The 21,095-nt window shown below is 43.2% G+C and overlaps 1 protein-coding gene across 1 annotated transcript in view; it reads left to right on the top strand.

Annotated features, from left to right (window-relative positions):
• The window catches only part of LOC137624393 (probable inactive protein kinase DDB_G0270444), a 228,653-nt gene that overhangs the window by 129,753 nt on the left and 77,805 nt on the right, over window positions 1–21,095 (top strand). The window contains exon 5 of the mRNA XM_068355130.1: window positions 4,334–4,443. Coding sequence (XP_068211231.1) covers window positions 4,334–4,443 — 110 coding nt within the window. The remainder of the gene's footprint in view (window positions 1–4,333; window positions 4,444–21,095) is intronic.

Here is a 21,095-nt window from a genome sequence, read left to right as displayed (position 1 = left end):
CCTCTCCAGTTCCATCTAGCCTCTCACTGGAACAAGGACAAGACGTTAGAGACGGTATCAATCCCAGTCTCCGAACCAGTAAAGGCATGCCTGAAATGGTGGGACAGCAATATCAGTCTGAGAGAGGGACTATCCCTAGCAGTCAAGAACCCAAACCACGTGTTGTTCTCAGACGCGTCAAATTTGGGTTGGGGTGCGACCCTGGACGGTCGGGAATGCTCGGGTCTGTGGACCTCAAGTCAGAAGAGCATGCACATCAACGGCAAGGAGCTATTAGCAGTCCACTTGGCCTTGATAAAATTCGAAAGCTTTCTTCGAAACAAAGTGGTAGAGGTCAACTCAGACAACACCACAGCTTTGGCGTACATCTCCAAGCAAGGAGGCACACACTCCCTCACGCTGTACGAGATCGCAAGGGACCTTCTCATATGGTCAAGAAATCGAGGCATCTCCCTGTTGACGAGATTCATCCGGGGGGACTTGAACGTCTTGGCAGACTGTCTCAGTCGGAGGGGTCAGGTGATACCCACGGAATGGACCCTCCACAAGGACGTGTGCAAGAGTCTTTGGGCGACTTGGGGTCAACCCACCATAGACCTCTTTGCCACCTCGTTGACCAAAAGGTTACCAATCTATTGCTCACCAGTCCCAGATCCAGAAGCAATCCACATAGACGCGTTTCTACTGGATTGGTCTCATCTAGACTTATATGCATTCCCACCATTCAAGATAGTCAACAAGGTACTGCAGAAGTTTGCCTCTCACGAAGGGACAAGGTTGACGTTGGTTGCTCCCCTCTGGCCCGCGAGAGAGTGGTTCACCGAGGTACTTCAATGGCTGGTAGACATTCCAAGAAGTCTTCCTCTAAGGGTAGATCTCTTACGTCAGCCCCACGTAAAGAATGTTCATCAAAGCCTCCCCGCGCTTCGTCTGACTGCCTTCAGACTATCGAGAGACTCTCAAGAGCTCGAGGCTTTTCGAAGGAGGCAGCCAGTGCGATTGCGAGAGCTAGGAGAGCATCTACCATCAGAGTATACCAGTCGAAGTGGGAAGTCTTTCGAGACTGGTGCAAGTCAGCATCTGTGTCCTCTTCCAGTACCTCTGTAGCCAAAATCGCAGATTTTCTTTTACATCTGAGAAATGTTCGCTCCCTCTCAGCTCCCACGATTAAGGGCTACAGGAGCATGTTGGCTTCGGTCTTTCGTCATAGAGGCTTAGATCTTTCCAACAATAAAGATCTCCAAGATCTCCTTAAGTCTTTCGAGACCTCTAAGGAACGTCGTTTGGCAACTCCTGGATGGAACTTAGACGTGGTCCTAAGGTTCCTCATGTCAGACAGGTTTGAGCCATTACATTCAGCCTCCCTGAAGGATCTCACCCTCAAGACGCTTTTCCTAGTGTGCTTGGCTTCGGCTAAAAGGGTCAGTGAAATTCATGCCTTCAGTAAGAACATCGGCTTTTCTACAGAAAAAGCCACATGTTCACTTCAGCTTGGTTTTCTTGGCCAAAAATGAACTGCCTTCTTGTCCTTGGCCTAAGTCCTTTGATATACCTTGCCTGTCAGAGATCGTAGGCAACGAACTTGAAAGAGTACTGTGTCCAGTTAGAGCTCTTAAGTTCTACTTAGCTCGTACTAAGTCCTTACGAGGTGGATCTGAGGCATTATGGTGCTCAGTTAAGAAACCATCATTGCCTATGTCAAAGAATGCTTTGTCATATTTTATCAGATTTTTAATACGAGAGGCTCATTCTCACTTGAATGAAAAAGACCGATGCTTGCTTAAGGTTAAGACGCACGAAGTAAGAGCTATAGCAACTTCCGTGGCCTTTAAGCAAAATAGATCTCTGCAAAGTATTATGGACGCGACCTTTTGGAAAAGCAAGTCGGTATTCGCGTCATTTTACTTAAAAGATGTCCAGACTCTTTACGAGGACTGCTACACACTGGGTCCATTCGTTGCAGCGAGTGCAGTAGTGGGTGAGGGTTCTACCACTACATTACCTTAATTCCAATATCCTTTTAATCTGTCTCTTGAAATGTTTTTAATCTTGTTTTTGGGTTGTACGGAAGGCTAAGAAGCCTTTCGCATCCTGGTTGATTTGGCGGGTGGTCAAATGTCATTTCTTGAGAGCGCCCAGATTAGGGGTTTGATGAGGTCCTGTTGTATGGGTTGCAGCCCTTGATACTTCAGCTCCTGGGAGTCTTTCAGCATCCTAAGAGGATGGCTGGGCTTCGTGAGGAAGACAGACTAACAAGGCAGAGTAATCGTCTAAGTCAACTTCCTTACCAGGTACCTATATATATTTGGGTTTTGTTATGATATAACTGTCAAAAACTCTAAGCATATACGCTGTAAACTTAATTATTTCTGGTCTCTACCCACCACCATGGGTGTGAATCAGCTATTATATATTCACCGGCTAAGTTAAATATTTAAAAATGATATTTTAATTATAAAATAAATTTTTGAATATACTTACCCGGTGAATATATAAATTAAAGGCCCCCCCCCTTCCTCCCCGATAGAGACCCAGCGGAATGAGAAGAATTGGAGCTGTTTACATGTATATGCGGTATCTGGCCGATAGTTGGCGCTGGTGAGCACACCCGCAACCTTCATAGCGATCGCTCGCGAGTTTTTGTGTTTTTCTGTCGAGCCGCCGGAGCGTCAGCTATTATATATTCACCGGGTAAGTATATTCAAAAATTTATTTTATAATTAAAATATCATATTATAGGGTAGAAGACAACTTATTTCTAATCAGAATATTGAAGAAATTATATTTTTCAATATAGTAATGGTCTTAGCAAACACCCGGGCAAGGATACCCAAAATATATTGGAAAATAACTGCTAGGATAATATATACAATAGTTTTCTATCTGCAGTATAATCCTATACTGCAAATATACTGACTACCTGTATAAACATAAACTGTAATACAGCCGGCATAGCTAGCTCTGCCGGCACAGCCAACATTCAAGCTAAAGGGAGAGAGACAGCATGGAGTGAAGGTTGCTTTATTACTGTGTATGTATACAGTAATTAAGGATGTAAAAGTACAATTTACTACCTTTCTCCAGAAAGAAGGTTCAAATGGAAGGGGAGAATGTAACATTCAGGCTTCCATCCAGCCGCAGTACTATTGGCGGTAGAATCCAGCCAGAGTAATACCCCGACAACAGAACTTGTGGCCAGCAGTCCAAGGGAGAACTGAAGAATCTAGTGACAGAAGGGACTTCCCACCCACAGCCATCATGGCTGCCGACAGATGGCATGACTACTAGCAGCTTGCACAGCCGCCGCCGGCCGTCATAACTGTCGACAGTATGCAAAACACATGGTCGCCGGCAGTTGTCATGGCTCCCTGTAGCTTGGTTGCCGACAGCCGGACAACAGCTGCAGAGAGGGAGTCTAGCCGGCCCCCGTAACCCACCGGCAATGGTGAGGTTGCAGGACGCCGGCTCAAAGGAAGGCATTGGCTCTGCCATCATAGAAGAACGTATGCTCAAAAATTTATTTTATGAAAATATCATATTATGACATATACGATCGACATAGAAAAAGGAAAATTATGCATATAATATCTTTACAAGTATAAATTGCCTAAGTAGCTTCCATAATTAAATTTTTTATGCTATTCAAACCAGGAATGTCGTTCTGCTAACTAAATAACACATGCCTAACGAACGACAGCGCCCATGACGCCTCCGGTAACAGGCCTTGCTCCTAAACACAATAAATAACTCTAATTTCACTGTGAGACTGGAGCTAATTTACACCTATTATAAAGATTCAATACTCTACTCTCCAGAGGTGAAAGAAGCTGGATATTGCATAATAATCCTTGAAAAACTATCAAAATTGTCAGAAGCGTAAACGCTATTAGGGGTGCAGATTGCTATGTGGAGTGTCAAGAATACGTCCTCTGATATCATGCAATATCCTTGAGAGAAATTTAAGGATATTCGCGCCAGGAGTTAGAATTCTGGAGACCTAAAGGTAAAATTCTCTGGGAATATCACTGTAGTACATATATCCCTTAGGAAGCTACTTATAGGAACTTCCATCAGGACAACATGGCTTGAGCCCAAAAAGAATAATATACTAAGTTGGATCATTAATACTTTCAAGTGTAAACTGAAAATGCAAAGGTATGTTCAGTACACCAAAAACTGAGACTAATGTGGATTAGTTGTATTTATTATATTTGGTTTAGAACAATTGAATGCTACTTTAGTCAACAAACTAGTAATTGTTTCTGTATGTATATTTCTGTGTACAATATGTTTGTTTATTTTTTTTAGTTATATTTTTTTCTCTTTCCCATAGGTGATCATGAAGTGAAATTGGAAATAAAAGATGAACCATTAGATGTTCTTCAGGAAGAGAAAGTTGTAAAAGATGGCTCTGTCAAACTTGAATTGGATAATCGGAAAAAGGTAAGTTAAATCTCAATTGTTTGAGGAGCTCTGGCTTTGAATTTTTTAAATTCAGACTTTTTACAGTTTTGGTTAGAACTTTAATATTTCATGTTCTAGTTTTTTGTGGGCTCGAGCCATAGTGTCCTGATGGAAGTTCTTCTAGGAATATTTCTACTTGGGATATTTCTGTGAGGGATATGTCAGAAAATTTTACATGCAGAGGTATCACTCGGTTATTACCCCCGGTCAGTCATATGAAGAGAATAAGAAGGAGCTTTGGAAAGAAGTGAAGAGAGTAAGGAAAGCTGGCTCAAGAATTGAAGAGACAATGAAAGATGGAAATGGAAGGTTGTTAAAAGGAGAGGAGGCAAGGAAAAGATGGGCGGAATATTTTGAAAGTTTACTGAATGTTGAGGATAATAGGGAGGCAGATATAATTGCTGTTGCAGGTGTTGAGGTGCCGGTGATGGGAGATGAGAATGAGAGAGAGATTACAATAGAGGAAGTGAGGAGAGCACTAGATGAAATGAGAGTAGGAAAAGCATCTGGTATGGATGGTGTGAGAGCTGAGATGTTGAAGGAAAGGGGTGTGACTGTACTTGAATGGTTGGTGAGATTGTTTAATAGGTGTTTTGTGTTGTCAATGATACCAGTAGATTGGGTTTGTGCATGTATTGTACCACTATATAAGGGTAAGGGAGATGTGCATGAGTGTTGTAATTCAAGAGGTATTAGTTTGTTGAGTGTAGTTGGAAAAGTGTATGGTAGAGTACTGATTAATAGGATTAAGGATAAAACAGAGAATGCAATCTTAGAAGTACAGGGTGGTTTTAGAAGAGGTAGGTGTTGTATGAATCAGATTTTTACAGTTAGGCAGATATGCGAGAAATATTTAGCAAAAGGTAAGGAGGTGTATGTTGCGTTTATGGATCTGGAGAAAGCGTATGATAGAGTTGATAGGGAAGCAATGTGGAATGTGATGAGGTTATATGGAGATGATGGAAGGTTGTTGCCAGCAGTGAAAAGTTTCTACAAAGGTAGTAAAGCATGTGTTAGAATAGGAAATGAAGTGAGTGATTGGTTTCCAGTGAGGGTGGGGCTGAGACAGGGATGTGTGATGTCACCGTGGTTGTTTAACTTGTATGTTGATGGAGTGGTGAGAGAGGTGAATGCTCGAGTGCTTGGACGAGGATTAAAACTGGTAGACGAGAATGACTATGAATGGGAGGTAAATCAGTTGTTGTTTGCGGATGATACTGTACTGGTTGCAGACACAGAAAAGAAGCTTGACCGACTAGTGACAGAATTTGGAAGGGTGTGTGAGAGAAGGAAGTTGAGAGTTAATGTGGGTAAGAGTAAGGTTATGAGATGTACGAGAAGGGAAGGTGGTGCAAGGTTGAATGTCATGTTGAATGGAGAGTTACTTGAGGAGGTGGATCAGTTTAAGTACTTGGGGTCTGATGTTGCAGAAAATGGTGGAGTGGAAGCAGATGTACGTCAGAGAGTGAATGAAGGTTGCAAAGTGTTGGGGGCAGTTAAGGGAGTAGTAAAAAATAGAGGGTTGGGCATGAATGTAAAGAGAGTTCTATATGAGAAAGTGATTGTACCAGCTGTGATGTATGGATCGGAGTTGTGGGGAATGAAAGTGATGGAGAGACAGAAATTGAATGTGTTTGAGATGAAGTGTTTAAGGAGTATGGCTGGTGTATCTCGAGTAGATAGGGTTAGGAACGAAGTGGTGAGGGTGAGAACGGGTGTAAGAAATGAGTTAGCAGCTAGAGTGGATATGAATGTGTTGAGGTGGTTTGGCCATGTTGAGAGAATGGAAAATGGCTGTCTGCTAAAGAAGGTGATGAATGCAAGAGTTGATGGGAGAAGTACAAGAGGAAGGCAAAGGTTTGGGTGGATGGATGGAGTGAAGAAAACTCTGGGTGATAGGAGGATAGATGTGAGAGAGGCAAGAGAGCGTGCTAGAAATAGGAATGAATGGCGAGCGATTGTGATGCAGTTCCGGTAGGCCCTGCTGCTTCCTCCGGTGCCTTAGATGACCGTGGAGGTAGCAGCAGTAGGGGATTCAGCATTATGAAGCTTCACCTGTGGTGGATAACGGGGGAGGGTGAGCTGTGGCACCCTAGCAGTACCAGCTGAACTCGGTTGAGTCCCTTGTCAGGCTGGGAGGAACGTAGAGAGGAGAGGTCCCCTTTTTGTTTTGTTTCATTTGTTGATGTCGGCTACCCCCCAAAATTGGGGGAAGTGCCTTGGTATATGTATGTATGTAGTATTCGAGGTAACCCCGTCGCGAACCAAGAATCTATTTAATCCAAATTTAATTATCTTAATTCGAACAGATATATTACAAGGAGTTCAACAAGGAAAATCTAAGTCAGATTATATCCAAAGTTAAAAATATAGAACATATCGACAGGATCACCTACCGAATCAGCAGTGAGTGTGGAAACTAATCAATAACAGACCTCGCAGTTGTCCGGGTGCTACACCAGAAGGTCGTCAACTTGGACAGCGCAGTGGGCATGGGACCGGCAGACTACATGTCCACATGCCTGCTGCAGAACAGCCGCACTGGCTGTCATCTGACACCGGACCACCTGTAATAAAAGAGACACATGAGTATCCCATAGTACGTAAGTATCCCGAGGGGATCACCGGAGGCCCCGGGTACTTAAAATTAACCGGAGTAATACACCGGGGTAATATACTTATGTATAACACATAAAATTAATTGATATTATTATAAACAATTCCGTAATTAGTTATGATCATCCAATGATATTAATATTGTCATACTGGAAGATATACTATCCCGTCGGTACCGGGGAAGTATAAAATAAGAATGTTGTAATAACATGCTTCCTGTTGGCTCCGGGAGTCAACTGAGTTAGACCCGGGGATCAAAACATGCCTACCGGGGTAGGGGAGTCGAAAAGGGAGAGAGGGGGGGAGTTCTATGACTCCCCGCCAGCCACAAGAACCTTAACAAACAGAGACAATAAATAACATATCAAACAAAAACAAAGAAGGCTCTTCCATGATTACCCGACAAACCGAAAATAGCCTACGTAATAGTAGATAACTCAATCATGATACGTTACATAACGAAGGGAATCACGCTGAAGAATACCCAACACGCAACCGTAATCTCCCTGGCCGTCCGATGGCCAATCAAGGCGGCCGGGGAAAGCACGGCTACGACAAGGCATGGAACGCGAGCGTACTCGACTATAACCTCAACAGTGTTCTCAGCTCAAGTCTAAAGGGAGGGAGTCATGAGGTATCCCGGGGGGAGGGATGAAGGAACGCGGGGGGGGAGCGTCCCCAAAAACAAAACAGCTGACTCCGAAGTCTCTATGAGACGTGAGGTATCCCTGGAGGGGGATGAGGGTATGGGGTGGCATACTCCACTAGTGGGGGAAGCCAGCGAGAACTAGCCAATGGTGGGGCTCGAGGCGATCACGTGTGTCTGAGAGCGGACAGGAGTACCAACCTACCCGAACAGAACCACGTGATACCAACAAAAACAGAATTATCATAGTTACGGATAATATAAATAATGTAAAATGTAGAACTAGGTTATGAGGCATGCAAAATAAAGCTAAATTAATGCTGTAAGAGAGGGACGCAGGAGTAATGGCAGAAAAAACATGAATGAAGATCCCATCATCGCCAAATTGGTGAAGCCTTGCTCCTGTCAGAGGATCATGAAGGACTGGGAGAGACGGTCTTGGAGGACGTCGCAGCCGTGAATTTGGATCTAGAGCCCATGGCTTTGGACGAACCAGATCTAGGTAGGGAGGTAAGTGAGGCAGGTGGTGCACGGTCTAAGATCCCTATTCTTAGCCCGTCTTTATCTACTTCTTCTGTTTCTTCCTTCCAGGGGTTTACTGGGAAGCACGTGGCTGTGGTCAGGCCTTCATCTTCTCGGATATCCAAGGATTCAGCTGTAACTACTTCTTCCTCCCTTGGGTCGAGAGTGAAGAACGGTTCGAAGCCTAAGACCCCGGAGCCCTCCTTCGACCCGGTGGCCTTTTCGAACCAGTTGATGGAGCAAATTGGTTCCCTTGTGGGCACCCTCACACAGAGAATGCTAAACCAGGAGAGTCTCGTGGAGAATCTCCTGCGTTCTGGACTGCCTCAGCAGCAGCAATACGTTATCCCGGATGCCTCTAAACTCCCGGAGTTTGTTAAGAGCAACCCGTGGACGATGGCCTTACATTCTCCCTTCAAAGATGGCATGCTCACCATCGAAAGATGTGGCACCCGACCGGTAGAAGACTTTGAATTCTACCCGCCGGGTCTCCAGTTCCCCTTTCCTGGTTTTGCGCGCTTGACTGAAGAAGCGCTCGTAAGATTGGATAAGGTTCCGAAGGAAACCGTAATATACCCAAAGGAACAAGCACAGTCCGCCTGGGTCCGGACTCTTAATGAGTGGGAGTGTGTTAACACAATGTTAACACCTCATAAGAGCTCATACACGATGTTCGTGGTAGAGGAGCAAACTCCGACACCTTGTACCACGAAGATGATGGACCTTGCACATCAGGCTGTGAATGAGGACAAGCCGTTACCACAATTACGGGAAACGGATTTGACTTCCCTCCTGTTCCCGGGAGATAACGATTGCTGGACTAACGCCCCAGCGACGTTTACAGCAGGAAAGTTGAGCGCTGACTGTGCGTCTACACAGTTCAGCCAGCGACTACCCAGACTTCCAGATTCATTGATACGACTCGAGTTCGAAGCCCGTACGCGTCTGAGTAGGTCCATCAACTCTGCTACGATGGCGGAAATGTCCTCTTTAGTTTATGAAGAGGAACCTCTTTTCAAAATCTTGACGAAGTCATTGCTTCAAACTTTGTTGTCCGACACATAAGACTTCATTCTGGCCAGTCGTAGATGTCGAAGGCTGAAGCGTCTATCAGACACGAGCCTAACAAGCTCATCAAGGCTCCAATCTGGGGTCCTGATTTGTTCCCTGAGGACATGGTGAACAACGTCCTTAGCGAGGCTGCGAGGGTTAACCAGAGCCTCAAGGTTCGGTGGGGCCTCATCCCCAAACGTAAGTTCGAACCATCCAGCACCCAATCTAGAGGCAGGAAGAGACCGAGGCCTTTTCAGTCATTCCAAGGCCGGCAGTCTCAACAGGTGGTCCAGACCATCCCGGTAGCACAAGGGAGTCAACCTTCCACTTCCCAAACACAACCCCAACAGCAATACGTGTTGGTCCCTCAAGCTCAAGTAGCATCTACCTCTTATGCAACTTCTCCAGCCTTTAACCCCACCTTTGAGACACAAGGCGTGTTCCATGGCTACAAGGCCTCCAGGGGCGGTAGGGCGAGAAAGACCTTTCACAACAGAGACAGCGGAAGAGTCTACTCTCAAGGCAGAGGATTCCGCGGAGCCCAGGGAGGTAAATCCGCTGCAAACCACTGATAATCCTCAGGTAGGGGGAAGGTTGTACATCTTTCGAAACCGTTGGACGTTCAGCGATTGGGCTTTCAGCATAATTTCCAAAGGTCTGGGGTGGAGTTGGATAGAAGGGCCCCCTCCACCAACCAGTTTTCATCAACATCCAACGGAAGAGCTAGTCTTGTATGTAAACGATCTGTTACAAAAGAATGCAATAAAAGAGGTAAATCACTTGAAATTTCAAGGTCGCTTGTTCAGCGTACCAAAGAAAGACTCAGACAAGCGAAGGATAATCTTGGACCTGTCTCATCTGAATTCTTAGATTCAATGCGACAAGTTCCACATGCTAACCGTCTCTCAGGTGCGGACCTTACTTCCCCGTGGGGCCGTCACCACCTCTATAGATCTTACAGACGCTTACTATCACGTTCCGATAGCAAGGCATTTTCGTCCGTTTTTAGGTTTCAAATTAGGCAACCAAGGATATGCATTCAAAGTACATTGAACCCTCGTTTATCGCGGTAGATAGGTTCCAAACCCGGCCGCGATAGCTGAAAATCCGCGAAGTAGGGACACCATATTTACGTATTTAATTAACATGTATATTCAGACTTTTAAAACCTTCCCTTTACGTAGTACTGTTAACAAACTACCCTTTAATGTACAGAACACTTAATGCATGTACTACAGTATCCTAAACTAAAACAGGCACAAATATTAAAGGCGATTTTATATCATGCGTTTCCTAAACATGCCAAAAACCACGATGAAAAATGACAACCAATGTTTTGTTTACGTTTATCTCTGATCATAATGAAGAAACAGACGCATTTACACATCTGTGTATAGGTTAGTTTTTGCATCGACAGCAATCTTACCAAGTATTGATTATATGTTGATTTTGTTATTACCAAAGTTTTACTTAATTTTTCTTAGGACTTCCAAATAAATGAAATGAATGCCATTTATATAATGTTTTTCTTTATGACGCCGCCTGAAATGGAAACCTTCCATTCGTTTACTGTACGCTCCATCTTCGATCGTAATAAACAAACGAAGGCATTATACACGCATGATGAAAGTGATAAATAATGATATTAAAAGCTTTTAGTAAATATGTTATTACAAATATTATTTACCGTATCTATATAAAATCCTACATAGTAGCAAAGCAGGAAAACAATTTTTTTTTCTCTTTTTTTTTTTGGCGTTTAATCAACAATAACAAACTGCCGCTAATGACCGAATGATAATTTACGATAATTCTAAACTGTTACTAAAGATGATTCTCCATTCCATATCCAAAATACTTTTCCTAACTTCAGTTATAAGTCAACTTGTACCCACTTCAATTATGAAACCATCTATAAAATAGTAAGAGAAGAACAAGTACTAGGCCGATTTTTAAAGTTGTCGAACAATTAAGTTACCGCTATAACGTTCGATGTGACATAGTGCGAGATTGGAGAAAGTAAGGAAAATTTTCAATATAAATGAAACTTTGTGAAGCAACAAAGATTTCATTTGTTAGTGAGATAGGAGTAAGGAACGAGAGGTAGTGAAAAGTAGCCCACACACACAGAGAGAGAGAGAGAGAGAGAGAGAGAGAGAGAGAGAGAGAGAGAGAGAGAGAGAGAGAGAGTTTTAAATGTAATAAAAAAAAAAAATAGGTTATAACACATTGGTGCTTATGTAATATCAACTGTATAGATGGTTTGAATAAGTTAAGAAATGGTATAAACAATACTTCGTACGCGCATATTCTTGAGACCGGCAGCTAGACGTCAGCTGATCTGATAACAGCCAAATGTAAAACAAAAAGAAGTCAACAATACTCGATTTTTAAAACACACTTGAAATTTAAAAACAAAAGTACACGCTTTCTTAATGTGCAATTAACTATTTAAAGAGTAGCAATTTTCTAGAATAAAATGATGTTTCCCCAAAAAATAGTGGTTTGCTGATGAAATCGGATGCCGTATTTAATGGAAAAAAGTCCGCGAAGTCGTGAATCCGCGATGGTCGAACCGCGAAGTAGCGAGAGCTCACTGTAATGCCATTCGGACTCAACATAGCACCCAGGATATTCACCAAACTGGCAGACAGTAATCCAAGAATTACGAACCCAAGGAGTTCAAATAGTAGCTTACCTAGACGACTGGCTCATTTGGTCAGTGTCGAAAACTGTCTCACGGCAACAAACAAAGTGATAAAATTCCTACAACAGAGACGAAGTTTCAGTGGCTAGGATTACAATGGGATCTGAGCTCCCACACTCTGTGTATCCCAACAAGCAAGAGGAAAGAAATAGCAAAGAACACAAAACGTTTTCTCTAGGACAAATTGACATCCAGGAGAAATCAAGAGAGAATCCTGGGTGTCCTCCAGTTTGCCTCGGTAACAGACGTATTACTGAAGGCCAGACTGAAAGATGTAAACCGAGTTTGGCGCTCCAGGGCAAACAAGAAATATCGAGACAAAAGAACTCGAATCCCATCAATTCTGAGGAAAAGACTTCAGCCATGGACATAGGTAAAAAATCTGGCAAAATCTGTTCCTTTAAAATATCCACCTCCAAAACTGGTCATTCACACAGACGCCTCCTTAACCAGCTGGGGAGGGTACTCCCAGTACAGACGCTCCCCAAGATATGAACATCCGTGTTACGAACATCCGGAGATACGAACACAAATTAACGGAAGTCAAAACATGTTCGTAAACATCCGTAGATTTCATCGCAAGTTTAAATCTCTCTCTCTCTCTCTCTCTCTCTCTCTCTCTCTCTCTCTCTATTTTGATTTTTAATGCAGTTAAATCTTCATATTTCTTTGAAAATTATTAAAAAATTCTTTATATCCTTATTCGATGTTTCAATTATGGGAATAGTAACGGATCGGAAGAAAACCACTTGATTTGACTCGCGCCTTCCGCCAGAAGAAAAATTACGTCATCAGACTTTTGGAATTTTTTTTTATTTCTTAACAATATGTTACAGAAAATCAGTTTCCCTACAGTTCTTATTATTAGGTATCATGCGAAATCGTTGTAGCTCTTTCTGTGTGTGTGTGTGTGTGCTCGCTCTGTCAATCGCATACGGGTAGTTAATTCTAAAGCTTCATACAGTATTCAATTTTTCGTTCAATATTAAGCCTTCATATTTCATTAGACATTATTGTGTTTAATTGTGGTTTATTAAAGCACGTTCATATTTTTTTTTTTAATTTCTTGAGCATTTCAATAATCAACAATTACTTCTGATTTACTTTTGGTTGGGAGATCAGCTGATCTCGAGGTGACGCTGCAGTATTACGATTATGCGCACATATACTGTAGTACGAATAACACTGATTTATATAATTTTCTTGATATTCAAATCTCTTCATAGTGAATATTACAACAGCGCCAATATATTATAGGGTATCACATTTTCCATACAGTTCGTTGATAGACCTTATTATTAGTTATAAACGGAATACACAACCCTCTCTCTCTCTCTCTCTCTCTCTCTCTCTCTCTCTCTGTAATTTGATTTTTAATGCAGTTAAATCTTCATATTTCTTTTAAAATTATTAAAAAATTCTTTATATCCTTGTTCGATGTTTCGATTATGGGAATACAGGTAGTAACGGATCGGAAGAAAATCACTTTATTTGCCTCACGCCTTCCGCCAGAAGAAATATAACATCAGACTTTTTTTTTTTTCTTAACTTTATGGTAAGTTGTACTAATCTCATAACTAATGATACAGACCACTAAAACACTTGATATCGTTACTCGGTGTTTCGATTATGGGAATGCTGTAATAAGATTACTCGGCAACATAATGAAAGGAAATCATTCAGTTTGTCAGCGCGCTTCCGCCAAATATATGACGTCACAAGATACGTGACGTATACTCTACAAAGAATGATTCCGTCGGTCAAAATAAAAATAAAACAATTCAGTAAACTAACCTTCTGCATTTTATTTGACATTACCAAAACAACCACAAAGCAGTTAAATGCACAGTACTCTTACATACAGTAAATACAGTACGGTACAAGTCAGCTGATTTGATCAGCGTGAAAAGGTAAACATTACGTACAGTACAGTACATAATGCAAATGGCCGCTTGTTCACGTAAGTTTCTAGCAAAAAAAATGGGTAATGGAACAATAAAATAGCTTTCAGTACATTTATTTAAAAAGGAATTAATGTACAGTACTGTACTAAATGTACAGTACACTATATTTACTACGATTTTACTTTTAAGTCGGCTGATTCAGAAATGCAGTGCATGTGTATGGCCGATTATTTGTGCAAGTTTCTATTATGTAGTGTGCAGTACAGGATAATAAAACAACTTACTGTACTGAATTTTTCAGTATTATACAGACTACTGTAATATGATAAAGTAAAATATTTGTAATAACCTATTTTATATGAAATGGGGCTATTTGTTGACCTCTACGGCTGAAAATCGTAGACGTCTGAGTCAGGTTACGCCTACCCTAGACCAAAATTTAACACTTAACGACTTACGAACAATCCAGCTTACGAACAGACTCTCGGTCCCTATTGTGTTCGTAAGTTGGGTACTGCCTCTACAAGAAAGTCCAAGGACTATGGTCGACAATATTCCGCCAACTTCATATCAATGTCATAGAAGCCATGGCGGTATTCTTGACTCTAAAGAAACTTGCTCCAGCCAAGAAGCAACATATCAGATTGGTGCTAGACAGCGAAGTTATAGTCCACTACATAAACAGAGGTGGTTCCAAGTCAGGTCACATAAACCATGTGATGATAGCAATATTTTCCATGGCAGCATCGAACCAGTGGCATCTGTCAGCGGTTCATCTAGCGGGAATACGGAATGTTGTGGCGGACGCACTTTCGAGGACAACTCCGCTGGAGTCTTAGTGGTCACTGGACCTAAAGTCATTCAAATGGATTTTATCTCAGGTTCCGGATCTCCAGATAGACCTGTTTGCAACAGAGTCCAACCACAAACTAAAGTGCTACGTAGCCCCCAACCTGGACCCTCGGGCTTACGCCACAGACGCAATGTCATTGGACTGGAACGCTTGGGAAAGAATTTACCTATTCCCACCAATAAATCTGTGTTAGACAAACTCAGAACTTTCAAAGGCCAAGTGCCTCTAGTAGCCCCCAACTGGTCCAAGAGCAACTGGTTTCCCCTTCTGGAACTGGGTCTCCATCCTCAACAGATCCCCAATCCAATACTAACACAAGTAGTACAAACTCGCAATGTGTTACCTTCCTCAAAAATTCAGAGTGCCCTAACTTTATGGACTTTATGAAATTTGCAGCTCAAAGAGGTGCAGATATTGATCCTCAAAATACAGTGAACCCTCGCTACTTCGCGGTTCGACCATCGTGGATTCACCACTTCGCGGATTTTTTCCATAACCCATATATATACAGTAATATATATATATATATGTATGCATGTATTTATGTATATATGTAGGTATGTATATGTGTATACATATAAATATATATATATATATATATATATATATATATATACACTCACACACACACACACACACACACATATATATATATATATATATATATATATATATATATATATATATATATATATATATATATATATATATATATATATATATATATATTAGTTGGAAGATGTGATGTAGTTCTAAGGGAAAAGTATGGGAAATATGTCTGGGTAATAAGCAAAGCTCTACCTCCAGTTTGTTTCTTCATTATGATCAGAGATAAATGTAAACAAAACATTGGTTGCCATTTTTTATCGTGCTTTTTAGAGTGTTTAGGAAATGCATGATATAAAATCACCTTTAATATTTGTGCCTGTTTTAGTTTAGGGTACTGTAGTACATGCATTAAGTGTTCTGTACATTAAAGGGTAGTTTTTTAACAGAACTACGTACAAGGGAAGGTTTTAAAAGTCTGAATATACATGTTGAATAAATAGGTAAATATGGTGTCACTACTTCGCGGATTTTCACCTATCGCGGCCGCGACTGGAACCTATCTACCGCGATAAACGAGGGTTCACTGTACCCTATTTCTGGGCTTGAACCTGTGCCGGCCAGTGAATAAGCTCCTATTAGCACTTATTCTTAGGTAATTTACTGCTAAATATACCAGAGAAAAAATGTAAAGGAGTGCTAGGTTGACTAGCTCGCTCACCTATTGGTGTCGGTATGGAATTGGGCGTATAATCCAGAGGTCCCGCACCATTTAGATTCATCCACGACAAAGACCCCCAATAGAGGAGAGCCGTTCAACCTCACTCGGCACCACCAACTCTGCATCCGCTCAGAACTCAACTCCTTTTTAGCACGCCTGTGTGGTAACCCGCTAGTTTGTGCTCTCGTGTTTTTGCCTTATTTTCCTTGTGATTATGGCTTCTACATCGGTTTCCCAGGAGACACCGTCTAAGTTAAGTACCAAGCTATGTTTTGCTGTGTTTTGAGCAATCTAGATCGTTTAATATTTAAGTTATAAGAGTTTATTCTCTTCGATCATCTCGGTCTTGCTCGATTCCGCTTACGGTTGGTACTCCTGTTTCGAGAGCTTTTAGTTTCACTCGCGGTGTTACTAAGTGTATTATTTTTATTATTAGTTTAATTTTTATATGTTTTATAGTGGATATTCATTATTTAGCGTTTAGAGCCCTTGTGGCTCATATTTAGGGCCGATATCAGATTACGTATCGTAGGTGGCTTGCCGGCCTTCGGCCATCAAGTTGTTGTCCTTCGGGATTTATTCATTATTTCGCATGCCTTGCCCTAATTTTTTATGTGTATATTTATATATTTTTCAACGCTATTACTTTTATAATGAATATTTGTGCTTATTACTCCGTATGATCTGTTTTGGTAGTGTTTGGGGATCGTCAGTTGGTAGCCCTGCTGCTCCGTGTCACGTGATCCTCCCCCAAGCTCCCCCTCTCGCTAGGTTGGTGGCTAGGCTTCTCTCCCCCCTCCCCTAGGGGACCATTGCCTTCCCTTCCTACAGAGGGGGTAGTTCAGTGTTTATGGACTATGTCCTCTCTCCAGGTGTCCCGGTGGTTTTGTCTCTGTCTAGACTGGTTGGCCACCGGTCAACAGAGTAGGAATCCCGGTGCACCCTATTTTATAAATGTTCACCTATCACACTTTTATTTATGTTATACGAAAACCTCCGGGTTCTGTTGGTGGTTCTTATCTACGGTTCCGCCCCCCTTATTTTATAACATTTACTATGATTATATATGACAGATCACTACCCCGGAGTTCCTATATGTATTAGTTTATGGATGTAATTTTATATATCCCGGTCCGGGGCTTAACCTCGCTCCGGGAAGTCAGACACCATGTGTGTTAATTCTTTGTTGCATCCTTCTTTATGATCCCGGCTTGTCCGGAATGAATAGTTATACTCTAGTCTTAAGTTAGACTTATGTTTAGGCCCGGGTCCTCCGGACCCGCCCCTACTTAAGAGTATTATAGTTAAGCTCTAGTCTTAAGTTAGACTTATGTTTAGGCCCGGGTCCTCCGGACCCGCCCCTACTTAAGAGAATTACAGTTTCTCATATACTATTCTTATTACAGATGGTTCATTGCCAGACGACGGCCTGTGCGGCAGTTCTTCACCAGCCTTGTGGCCTTACGGTGTGTAGGTCTCACGCCCTCTGCGGAGTACAACTGGAAGATATCGTAGTCTGGCATCCTGATAATTGTATGGTCTGTTTTGACCTCATTACCACCCTTGGATCTGATTCGGTGAGTCCCGTTGGCTATGTTGACTTTTCTAATTATTCTTACTTTTTTTTGGTATACATACACTATTTAGTAAGATTTCTATGGTCTTTAAAGGACCTCCTGGACTCTTCCTTTCTTTAATTCCCACTATTATTTCAGGCATCCCCGGAGCAGAAGACTGCGGCTCGGGCCACCCTGAAAGTGTGGGTTGGGGGATTTGCCCGAAATGTGAAATCAAAGCAGCCTTACGTCCTCTCTGAAGACTACTGTGCAATGATTTATCCTAATGCTAAGTCTTCAGCCGCTGTGGCTAGAGCTGTTGCGGCACCCATCATTGCCGACATTGATGCCACTATTTCTGGATTCATCGATCAGGATCAAGATCAAGATACGTCTGATGCCCCTGGAGATCTGGAAGACAATGTTGCCTCCTTCAACTCGGATGTGGAACCCATGTTGTTAGATGATCCGGATGCAGGTAGGGTGGTAAGTGAGGCAGGTGTTACCGGCGCTGAGATTCCTATCCCCAGCCCCGCTCTTTCTTCTTCATCTGATCTCTCTTGTTTTCATGGTTTTTCTGGGGACCGCGATTCGTCTCACCGATCACACCCGGTTCCCCCCAAAGATAAATCTAAATCTAGAACTTTGCCAAAAGCTCGTAAGCCCCACAAGGCTTCCCATGGTTCTAAAACGAAAGCAAACCCATCATCTAAGGCTTCCGGCTCCTCCTCTAAGTCTCACGACCCGGGAGTACAATCCGCCACTTCTGCACCTAACCCGGGCCTTTCCGAATCAGCCATGCTTCGCATTGTGTCAGAGATGCAATCTAAGATTGTGTCAGAAATGCAGGCCAAGATGGACACGATGTTTTCTAACATTGGTCAGAGACTTGGGGCATTAGAGCAAGGTGCTCCGGAGCAAGTTCAAAGCTCTCTCATCCCGGATGCCTCTAAGCTTCCTCCGTTTACCAAGAATAACCCTTGGCGCATGGCTCTTCATTCCCCGTTCTCAGACGGGATGTTAACGTTGGAAGGTCTTGGTACTCGTCCACTAGAGGACTTTGAATTCTTTCCTCCTGGTCTCGCATTTCCGTTTCATGGTTATGCCAGGCTTACCGAGGAAGCTCTGGTTCGGCTGGATAAGGTCCCTAAAGGGACCGTCATTTTCCCAAAGGAACAAGCCCAATCTGTTTGGGCTAGGTTTCTAAATGACATAGGTTGCACCAATACCATGTTGACGCCTCATAAGAGTTCATTTACAATGTTTCTAATGGACAAGAATACCGTGACTCCATGCGTCACTAAGATTGCAGAGCTTGCCTTTCAATACGCTCTGGAGGAGAAGCCCTTGCCTCCCATCCGAGAGGTAGATCCGATCTCCCTCCTTCTTCCTTCAGATAATGAGTGTTGGGACAATGTCCATACCACCTTTACTTCCGGCAAGCTGACAGCGGACTGTGCGTCAGTAATTTTTAGTGAACGGCTTCCTCGTCTCCCGGAATCCCTTATTAAACAGGAGTATGATTCCCGCCTACGTGTTGGTCGAACCTTGAACTTGGCCACTTCTACGGAGTCGATAGCCTTAACTTATGATACTGAGAGTATCTTTAAGTCTCTCAATAAGGCTACTTTGCAGTCTTTGTACTTTGACCTATATGACTTTGCTCTTGCTAAACGTAGGTGCCGCAAACACGTCCTGGCTGAGGCGACTATTAGGCACGAACCGAATAAACTTATCCGGTCCTCTTGTTGGGGTCCAAATCTTTTCCCTGAGGATCTTGTGAAGGAAGTCTTGACAGAAGCTACAAGAGTTAATCAGAGCCTTAAAGCCCGTTGGGGTTTGACTCCTAAGCGGAAATATGATCCCGCAAGTTACCAAGCCCGTGGTAGGAAGAAGCTCCGCCCGTATACCTCCACTCAGTTCCGGCAACAGCAAAGTAGCTCGTCCGTTTTCCGGCAGCCTCTCCCACCATCTCCTGCTGTTCCTGCACAGCCTTCCACCTCTCAGGCTCCTTCCTCGGACGACTACGTCACCGTTCTGTTCCCTAAGAGCCAGCTTCCCGGTGCCTCCACCACCTCTCCAGCCTTTAACCAATCTTATGAAGCTCAAGGCTCTTCCCAGGGTTATAACAGAGGTAGAGGCTACCACCGTGGTTCATACCAGAACAGAGGTAGGGGTAGATTCTTTCGCAAAGGAAAGAACTTCCGAGGCGGACGTGGAGGCAACTCCTCAAGCCAATACTGAGGTGCAGCGGGTAGGGGGGAGGCTTTATGCCTTCCGCAACAAATGGAAGTTCAGTCCCTGGGCTTTCAGTATCATCTCCAAGGGACTGGGGTGGAGTTGGATTCAAGGACCTCCTCCACCGAACAGATTTCATCAGTATTCCACTCCGGACCTAGTCGAGTTTGTCCAGGACCTGTTACAAAAGAACGCCATACAAGAAACGAAACACCTGAAGTTTCAGGGTCGGCTGTTCAGTGTCCCGAAGAAGGATTCGGACAAGAGAAGAGTGATTCTAGACCTATCCCTTCTCAACTTGTCCATTCAATGCGACAAGTTTCGAATGCTTAACGTCTCGCAGGTGCGGACCTTACTTCCCCGTGGGGCCGGCACCACCTCTATCGATCTTACAGACGCCTATTATCACGTTCCGATAGCGAGACACTTCCGTCCGTATCTAGGCTTCCGCCTAGGAAACAAAAATTACTCCTTCAAGGTGATGCCTTTCGGGCTCAACATCGCCCCAAGGATCTTCACAAAGTTAGCAGAAGTTGCTGTTCAGGAACTCAGAAATCAAGGGATTCAAGTAGTAGCCTATCTGGACGACTGGCTCATTTGGTCAGACACCTCCCAAAATTGCCTAAAAGCCACTCACAAAGTCATCCAATACCTTCAATCTCTAGGCTTTCAGATCAACTTCAAGAAGTCCCGTCTTCTTCCGAAATCAAAGTTCCAATGGCTCGGCCTGCAATGGGATCTTATATCTCACACTCTGTGTCTTCCCAAACCCAAGAGGTTAGAGATTGCAATGAACACCAAACGCTTTCTCAAAGACAAAGTGAGTTCCAGACGGCTCCAAGAGAGGATCCTAGGGTCCCTTCAATTTGCTTCAGTGACGGATCTACTTCTGAAAGCGAAGTTGAAAGATATCAATCGTGTCTGGCGTTCGAGGGCGAATCGGAAGCTCCGGGACAGGAAAGTCCACCTTCCTCCCATTCTCCGGGAAAGACTTCTACCTTGGACAAAGGCCAGCAATCTGTCAAAGTCAGTTCCCCTTCGATTTCCGCCTCCGAAGTTAATCATTCACACGGACGCATCCCTATCAGGTTGGGGAGGCTATTCTCAGCACAGGAAAGTTCAAGGTCTTTGGTCTCCCTTATTCCGCCAATTTCACATCAATGTGCTGGAGGCCATGGCAGTTCTACTAACCCTGAAACGTCTCTCTCCATCCAAGAGACAACACCTTCGTCTGGTTCTCGACAGCGAAGTGGTGGTCCGCTGCCTCAA

This window comes from Palaemon carinicauda, chromosome 31, assembly GCF_036898095.1.
Source record: "Palaemon carinicauda isolate YSFRI2023 chromosome 31, ASM3689809v2, whole genome shotgun sequence".
Classification (NCBI taxonomy): domain Eukaryota; kingdom Metazoa; phylum Arthropoda; class Malacostraca; order Decapoda; family Palaemonidae; genus Palaemon; species Palaemon carinicauda.
This window is presented reverse-complemented; position numbering and strand designations above follow the sequence as displayed.